This window comes from Aphanomyces astaci (genome assembly GCF_000520075.1).
Source record: "Aphanomyces astaci strain APO3 unplaced genomic scaffold supercont1.17, whole genome shotgun sequence".
NCBI lineage: Eukaryota > Oomycota > Saprolegniomycetes > Saprolegniales > Verrucalvaceae > Aphanomyces > Aphanomyces astaci.
The window spans coordinates 841,909-850,905 of record NW_009798280.1 but is presented as its reverse complement, the minus strand read 5'-3'; the positions used below and the strand labels follow the sequence as shown (position 1 = coordinate 850,905).

Below are 8,997 nucleotides of genomic sequence, written 5' to 3'. Positions count from 1 at the left end.
TTTCGGGATTGTTTCGTGACCATCATTCTCTCTTACAACAATGTATTGACACTATTTAGGAGTGTTGGTAATTGTTTCGCAACATGCCAACTAATGCGTAATAGACAGATTTCGGAGTGGTTTGCCGTGCATTGGATGAAGTTGTGGGATGAAACCTAAAGTAGTGACCAAGCTTACGTTGGCCCCGAGCGCCCGGGAGGCCGTCTGCGCAAGCGCGGCCGTACGAGAGCGCGGATCTAAGCTTCTCACTTCACCGAATGATCTATCTTTTCTTCTTGTCGGGCAGCGGCAGGTAGGCCGTACTGTAGGCCGTGCCGCTCCCGGACGAGGCCTGTATGCAATGACCTAGCATTATCCTAATTTACTCTCACCTATACTAATTAGGATATGACCTAATATTAATGGTGGATGACGTTTGGATGACACATGATACTATCACGGATATTTGAAATCCATATAAATCTTTCGAAGTACCTAGTAGCCTGCGTTTAACCGTAAATGAATTTAAAAATATACTACGTAGTATTCTACAAATTTCTTTCAATAAAATTTGATATATTTCAGATTGATTTATTGAATTCGTAAGGTATCTCACCTTGCGAACCTACTAACTTTCACCTTATGAATTCTGTATTATATGACTACTAGTATTTGCTTCCAAATATATCTTCACATAATTACAGTTAGTAAACGCTAACAACGTTTTGGTGGCTAATTTATAAAAATATATTCACGCCATGGCGAAAATAATGAAACGGATTTCTTGTTTCGAAGAAAATGCGCTTCCATCGAGCAAAGGTTGACGACTGAATCACCAGCCAAGATGCTAGTGTTAAGATGAACGTTTCTGTCAACCAGGTGAAGAGCTAAGATTAATCCGACCGATCTAAGCTTAATCCGATCGTGTAACAGTGCGACAATAGGTATCAGCTCCATCGAGTTCGTTCTAATTACTCGGGATAGGAAAATTCTATAAAATTGGGGATAGGAAAATTCTATAAAATTGTAGGTTTACAGTTAGATTTGGTATGAGTTCGGAATCGCGTTATCCGCACTGCGACAATTGATTGGTTAATCTGAAATTTCTTGTCGCTGATTGGCTAAAATATTCATTCTGTTTTCTATGCCCATTCTGTGGATTCTTAGAAATGTCGCAGCGAGGTTCAGGGCGAGGTTCGTGCAGAATTGGGAAATTTGAAGGAAATTTGAGGAATTAACACTGTAAATTTCACATCTTATCCCACAGACGGTGGTATACCCGGTTTAACCCTGCAAATAACGTTGAATCATCAGTGTGTCCAACGAGCGATTTGGTAATAAAGGAAGAAAGGAGTCAGCAATTTTATATGTGGATCGCAATGGAATTTACGGCCTGTTTTCCTGTACTCCCAGCCGGAAAGCGTGCAGGATTAAGTTATCCGGAGAATTTGGGTATGAACCAATCAGAAGCTCGGAATATCGTGAAACATGGCCAAAATAATTCCGCTCCCATTTTCAGTGTATTTGTGTAATAAGGGGCCGGAATACAGTACAGTTCTCTGCCAGTATAACGTTCGTGTGTGAACGGTCAACTACGTAGTATTATTCTAGTTACTTCTCCAGAGATGTTGATATGGCTGAATGACCTGGATTTAACGACCATTCAAAACCCTGTTGAGTAATTGCTCAACTAATTATAGAGAAAAGGCATTCAAGCGAGGGAGTCCACTGACAATACGCGCATAACATCTGTCCCGTGACGATCCGGATGTATTTTTGGAGAAAGAAACTTTTAACGCATGTCCTAGCCAGCCAATCAGGTCGGCCACCGACACGTTAAATAGTGACTAACAAGCACGTTTATTGCCGCCAACTTATCCGTATGACAGCCCAGCATGTCTACACATGTTGCGCACATTCGGCAAGCATCATGCGAGTCGTGCTACCTCTTCTGCTTCTCGCGTTGCTGCATGCAACCGACGCAGCTCAAACATGCCGCTTCTCCGTGAACGTCGCGAATGTGGCGAACCCTACGCAAGCGCCACTGGCTACCACTGCCACGCCAGTGACCACCGCACGAGGGAATACCACCAACGGCACAGACCCGACGGGGCCCCTCACGACTCCTCCGCTCGACACGACCACAACCGTCATCCCAGGAACGACGACCACCACTACTGCATCGCCGACTGCCACGACGGTGAATCCTGACAAAACCCCCACCCCGTCGCCCGTTACAACGATCACGTCCACAACTGCGACCCCCACCACGACACAATCAGCGACAACACCTTCGGCCACCACGACACCTGCTCCTACCAACACGACCAGCATCGGCAGCACAGAATCTAAGCGACGTCTTCAAGTCGCCATCCCTTCAACTACGCCGACGCCGCTGACAACACCGCTCGTGTCGGCCAATACTTCAACCACATCCACGCCAGCAGCCACTGCAGTACCTGGCCGGACAACCACCACCACCTCCCCCGTTCCATCGGCTACAAGTGGCGGCGCCAATGCCACTAACACCACCACTTCCACGACGCCTGCCACGATCTTCGACATGGTGGAATGCGACGAAACGTTCTACGGACTCTGGGCCAAGAAGGGCCTTACATGCGGCGGCGTCGCGTTGGACGTGGCGAAAGCGATGGGTCATGACTGCATGGTGTATCGAGGCACGTTGGCCTTACCCAACTCGTCCACTGGCGGCGGCGCTACGTGCTTTTCGAGTTGCTTTATCCCCGCATGCATCGACAAGGAATGGGACTATGACGATTCGCTTGGTATTGACAGCTCCATCTACAGCTCGATGACATTCAGCGATTGGTTTACCGGGTCGCCGGCGGCTACCCTCCCGCCCGTCCTCCGTGCCGTGCCAACGTCAGCATTTGAAGCCAAGTTTTCGTGTGAAAAGTACTCCCTCTGCCAATGTCCTGCGGCCAACATCGTGACTAGTAATTCAACTTCTGCGGGTAACAGCAGCACATCCCCGGCAAATGGCGGCGGTGGCTCCACCTCCCCCGGCATCTCGGCCAACGACGTCTGGTCGGACGGCACCAAAAAGACAAACCTTGATTACGCCGGACAAGTTACGTCCAGTGTGAGCACCTCTGTCACATATACGACAATCGCGGCTACAACCACGATGGCGATTGCATCATCCGTGGGCGTCGTGAGTTCATCCGCTTCCGCCGCGGCCGCTGGCGTGTCCACGGCAGGTAGCGCCAGTACCGCGAGCACTACATTGGATATTGCCCAGTTTGCTGTATGCACGGGGGCCCTGAGTCTGCCAGGTACTACGACGTTGTGTTTACTTTTATTGGCCAACAAGAAAATAAATACATTGGGATTTGTGTGCGGATTATATCGCCACATCGATCGATCGAGTGTGTTTGGACTGACAATTTTGTATGTAAAACAATGGACCAGTTGAATTCGGTGTTGAAGCGAGGATTTGATTGGCCACTGGATTCGTGTTCTATGTTTTGATTGGTCGACCATAGGAATGTTGACTAGTAGTTGACGTGGTATTCCATGGCGATTGCCCGTTTACTCCTATATTTGGGACTTTTGGGCTCAAGTACAGATCTATCAAATTCATCACGGATCGATTCTGGATTGTCGTGAATGCTTAGTATATAAAAATAACATGGCCAGCGGTGGAGATTGGTGATTCCAACTGCATTATCTGATTGGCTGAACCGGTGATTTCAACTGCATTATCTGATTGGATAAATCGGTGGTGTCAACTGCATTTTCTGATTGGATAAACCGGTGACTTCAACTTCAATCTGATTGGGTAAATCGGTGACTTCAACTTCAATCTGATTGGATATACCAGTGACTTCAACTGCATTATCTGATTGGCTGAACCGGTGATGTCAACTTCAATCTGATTGGGTAAATCGGTGACTTCAACTTCAATCTGATTGGATATACCAGTGACTTCAACTGCATTATCTGATTGGCTGAACCGGTGATGTCAATGATGTCAACTGCATTATGTGACATTGGGTAAACTGGTGATTTTAATGGCATGATCTGATTGGCTGCTTTCTTTTTCTGTCGATATTGTTAAAAGCCACTTGATAATATGTAGGCGCGTCCAACACGTTGCGGCTCATCGCGACGCAAATGTCATTTAGTACATTTACGTGGTTTTCATTTGGCGACGACAAGTCGATATCGTCATCCAAGGTCCGCGTCCTTGTGGACGAGTACCGCGGCGCGCGGGACGAGAGCAGCGGCGGGATGTTTGAATACACGAGTCGACTCGGCATCAAGCCGCACATGCTCATGTACGTGACGTTGGCTGGCGTGGCGTCCGTGTTGGGTGCCGTCGGCGTCCTTCTCATTCTCGCATTACTCGTGGGCGGCAGCTTGAGTTGTGTCAAGGACAAGGCAGCGTATCGAATCGACTGCCTTGATCGCGCGGTACTCATTATACTGTCGTTTACTATTGTCGATTTGATATACAAATTTCGGGTGCAATCGACCAAACCGATCCACAATAATCGATAATCTGATTGGTTGTTGAATTGTTTTCATTGAGGAGGTTTTGATTGGCTAAAATAAGTTTGTGAGCTCATACCTAAAGTAGCCAATCAAATCGATTTATATTCCAACGAGAAACCACATTGAAATTTCACTCGACATCACGATATATGGCGGACGACTTTTGAATACTCGCCAACTCGATCGATCGACCAGTTTGCTTTGTACTGAATTTTGTATATGAAAATAAAAGGGTGGTCCTATATGTATTCACACACTAATTAAAGGTCGCACACGAATATATTTGACGTTGTTGATGACGGTGGTTGTTTGTTTTTTTCCTGCAATCGGATTGGCTGCTCAATTCTCCAGTTTATAACAATATGTGTTTGTCCTATCTATAGCAACGAATATATATAAATATATGTTTTGTGATATATTAAATGTAGATTGGCGCGTTGGTACTCGTGGCCGTGATCTCGCAGTACGCATTGGGCATGGTGTGCATGTTTCAGATTTGCATGACGTTAAAGAACACCCGAGGCGCGAAATTAACTGCCGAACTGTTTGTGGCGCTGTCGACGTTGCTGGTGTTGGCGCTCGGTATTATCTTGTATGGGCTGCATATTGTGCGCAAAAATGAAGCCGACATTAAAGACATTGGCACCGCCGCGCACTTTGACAAGTCGATCCACAAACGATTTGGGACGTTGTATGACCAATACACGTTTGAAAATCGATACTTTTTCGTGGCCAAGATGAGTCTCGCGCTCATGTCAGGCATGGTCACGGGCACAATTGCGATTGAAGGTATTGTGCAAATTTCATTGTGTTGTGGTTTCTCGTTGGAATTTAAATCGATTTGATTGGCTACCTCAGACGAGCTCAAAATTATTAGCCAATCAAAACCCATTTATCAATAAAATTCAACCAATCAGATTGATTGTGGATCGGTTTGCGCGATTTGATTGCACCCCCTCCCCAAATTTGTATCAAATCGACAATATAGTGCATTGTTATTTGACCCAAATTTGAGTCCTTTCGCCAAATAGCTTTCGAATCGATTTTGTCCTATTTAATCTTACACATACGATACATTACAACGACTAGTAGTATATATATATATATGGTTTTGCCCAATCATGCGTATATATACTACTAGTCGTTGTATATATATATATGATTGGGCAAAACCATATATATATATATATGGTTTTGCCCAATCATGCGGACAAACGTTTGGATTGGCAGAATAGATTCGACGTGATGATTTGATTGGCTCTGGCGATTCTTTAATCGATTCTCCCAAGACATTCGATGATGATTCTGTTCTAGTTTCGAATCGATTTGATTTCAATAATACAATAGTATTGGTTTTATGTTTTGTACCCCCAAAACCATTTGGCTGACTTTTGGGGTGATTTGCCAACTCGATGGATTTTCGTTTTCCTTAAGTGTTTCGTATGTAAATTGTCCTGTGGTGATTGTTTGTATTTATGTATGTATTCACACGAATTGAAGGCACACACTAATTTGACGTTGTTGTTTTGATGGTTGTTTCCTGCAATCTGATTGGCTCATAATTCCTTCTGCTGAGGATTCTTGTGTACATTTATTCTTTGGTTGTGTCGACGTATTCTCCACGTCGCTCCAGTTCAGAATTGACCAGTTTAGAATAAACACAAGAATATCATTATCCTAATTCTTTGGCCTTTTGGGAAATGCGGATTCGCCACATTGATTGATCGATTCGTTCGTTGTATTGACTATTTTGTATGGAAATCATTGTACAGTACAAGAATTCATTTTCGAGGTGGTTGAAAATGGGATCTCAAAGTACAGTGGATACCTCATGGATTCGTATGTGGATTGTGATTATTGATTGGTCGTCGTCTATCGATTGATTGTTGTCTGTAGTGTGTGCTGTCTCTCATTGAACACTCCAATGTCGAATCGACTGATGGATACTATTTGTTTGATGGGATGGTTGGTGAGAGACGAGATGATTGATTGATGTGGCGTAGGCAAAACCCAACTGATCTTGCTCATTGCCATGCATGTGGCGTTCTTCCTCTTGCTCGAAGTGCGCAAACCCCACAGCGCCAAGTTTGTCCAGAACACGTCTGTGATGATTGTGATCCTCAAGGTCGTGGTGTTTGGGCTGAGTTTCTTTTTGCTCACCGCTGCCACGGAAAATCTGCCGTGGTCGGTTCAAAACGTCGTGTCATATGTGATTTTATCGCTCCAACTCGTCGTGCTCTTGTGCTTGTTGGCGCGCCAGGTGTACATTTTCTGGAAAACCCGCCAGATCAAAAACCAAAAGGATGACGGCGACGTCGTCGCCGCCGATGAAATCACGCCTCCGCATTTGCAACTGCACGCGTTTGACTCGATCCCGACGGTATGGTTGACATATATATATATAGTATGTATGGTGAGATATATTGTTCTCACGTACATGGGTGATTGTTCTAGTCCAACAAGCACGGGCAACGCGAATGGACGAGCGAGTATTACAGCGACCAAAACTGCCGTGCACCGGCTGCTCCTCCACAACAACTACGATCAAACCAGCAAGCGTCGTCGCTGCGGGACCTTCGCCCTGCACCAGGACATGTGAACGGAAAGCGTGTCGACGACGGCCACGATCCCAACGAATACGCGATCTAAAAGTTATAGTTTGCGGACTTGTTAATATCATCTTACCGCCAAAACGAGCCAGCTTTGATGGCTTGCTCACTTGTTCAATGCCATGACGAAGCAGTTAGGATCCGTAGTCAGAGCCACTGGATTCATCGTCACTTTAGTGCCAACTGTCCGACGAGTTCCATAGCCCATTCGAGCACCGTCAGACCGATGGTGCGGTTTGTCATGCACGCTTCCGAGATGCTGTTCAGGATATGGGAAACTTGACGCTGCGTCGATGGATGTTGCCCTTGGGATATCGCGTAGTTCAAAACGAGAGCATCCACAACCTCCACGACAATCGGCCACTCATGCGTCCAGTTCATGGACGACGCGTAGTCGCCGCGTAGCCCCATGAGCAGAAAATCGCACCAGAAAAGGACAATCTTCTCACAAGCTGGGGTGGGACGTAAGAAGCCCTGGTCAGTTTGTTGAAATGCCATTCGCAACACCCCTAGAATGAGCACTCTCAAGTCAGGACATTGCTAGGAGAGAAAGGACGGTAGGTACAGTAGGTATTTACTCGCTGTATTGAATGCTGTCGAGGAGGACCTGTCCGAGTAGAGAAACTCCGCAGCAAGGTCTAGCAAGGTATCTGTGATTGTCGTTGGAGGAATACACGTGACTGCATCTCGCGAGGAAGAGGTTGCCTTGACATGACCGTGGAAACGAGGTACCAGCCGGTCCACAGCTTGCGAGGCGTGGCATGGCGGGAATGTTGACGGTGGTGGTGATGGTTCTTTCTCACTCACAGTCGTTGTCGTTGGCAGCATGGTCCCATCAAGAGACGATGAAGCAACCTGTCCATCCCCACGTGCCATCCTCTTGAGGTTGTACGTGCAGCATGCAAAGCGAAGGAGCGCCTTGTCGCCGTCACTCAACCTGCTGCGGAACATGGGTGTTGTTGCGCGCGCAAATTCAAAAATGGGCAGTCGACCTCCATGTTTTGATACAAATATACGATTTCAAAGGTTTTGTTCTATACACCAAAGTATTATTTCTACTATCAAAATTAATTAATGACCCCAATCACAAAACGTGGGAATTCCCTCACCAAACATCACCCTATTATGTCACTGGACGACAATCCAATCGACGAGCCACGATGATATGATTGGTTAGAATTTCAAAGATTTGGGCAGAAAATGGACATCCGATTCAGTTTTTCAGGGGTAGGACGACGAAAAAGAGGTCTTTTTCTAAATCGTGAAAACAAAAGAGGTTAATCGATTTTGATTGGCTCATGCTATTTCGAAAAACTACGTGGAACTTCCCCTATGGCTCACAATTGGCAAGTTCAACTGGAAAGCACAATAATCCCGTGATGTTGCATCGATAATACACTAACAAGCAGTTTTCAGAAATAGCATGAGCCAATCATAACCTATTTAGAAAAAGAGGTCCTTGACGTCTTTTTCTAATTTTGGTATAGTGAGTTGGGTAAAAAATCGCACCAAAAGAAGAAAAAAGTAGGAAACTAGCACTTGGAACCACTTTTTCATTTGCTAAGGGCCACTCTGGCTGCGACAAAAAATGTCCGATATTGCAACTTTTCAGAAATATTATTGCCCTTTTACCTAATATTTAAACTTTTGTGCTCATTCTTTGCCAAATCTATCGATCGATTCTTTATACTGAAACTTTTGCATGTAAAGGTCGTCCAGTATCACACTAATTTCAATCACACACTAATTCGATGTTGAATTATTTTTTCGAAGAGTGGATTTGATTGGCTAGTTGATTCATGTTTTGATTGGTCGATTGATTCTCTGCCGATTTGGTGCTACTCATTCGATTGAGCACCCCACTCCAATTTCGAATCAAATGAACAATATG

The 8,997-nt window shown here is 45.4% G+C and overlaps 2 protein-coding genes across 2 annotated transcripts; one reads left to right on the top strand and one right to left on the bottom strand.

Annotated features, from left to right (window-relative positions):
* The first annotated feature begins 1,888 nt into the window (after positions 1–1,888).
* On the top strand, positions 1,889–7,374 carry H257_08114 (hypothetical protein). Its single transcript, XM_009833901.1, has 5 exons — positions 1,889–3,275; positions 4,082–4,416; positions 4,926–5,286; positions 6,501–6,877; positions 6,952–7,374. The coding sequence occupies exons 1-5, from the start codon at positions 1,910–1,912 to the stop codon at positions 7,144–7,146; spliced, it is 2,634 nt and encodes an 877-aa protein (XP_009832203.1). The 5' UTR covers positions 1,889–1,909; the 3' UTR covers positions 7,147–7,374.
* H257_08113 (hypothetical protein) lies at positions 7,156–8,071 on the bottom strand. Its single transcript, XM_009833900.1, has 2 exons — positions 7,685–8,071; positions 7,156–7,615 (listed from the first exon to the last, which is right to left on the bottom strand). The coding sequence occupies exons 1-2, from the start codon at positions 8,055–8,057 to the stop codon at positions 7,275–7,277; spliced, it is 714 nt and encodes a 237-aa protein (XP_009832202.1). The 5' UTR covers positions 8,058–8,071; the 3' UTR covers positions 7,156–7,274.
* Positions 8,072–8,997: the final 926 nt, after the last annotated feature.

Bases quoted from the DNA above. Each gene is read 5' to 3' on its own strand.
- H257_08114 (XM_009833901.1), top strand. From the start codon at position 1,910: ATGCGAGTCGTGCTACCTCTTCTGCTTCTCGCGTTGCTGCATGCAACC. The intron at 3,276-4,081 runs GTACTACGACGT...GATAATATGTAG, and splicing joins GGGGGCCCTGAGTCTGCCAG to GCGCGTCCAACACGTTGCGG. The intron at 4,417-4,925 runs GTACTCATTATA...TATTAAATGTAG, and splicing joins TCGACTGCCTTGATCGCGCG to ATTGGCGCGTTGGTACTCGT.
- H257_08113 (XM_009833900.1), bottom strand. From the start codon at position 8,057: ATGTTCCGCAGCAGGTTGAGTGACGGCGACAAGGCGCTCCTTCGCTTT. The intron at 7,616-7,684 runs GTAAATACCTAC...TGCTCATTCTAG, and splicing joins GACAGCATTCAATACAGCGA to GGGTGTTGCGAATGGCATTT.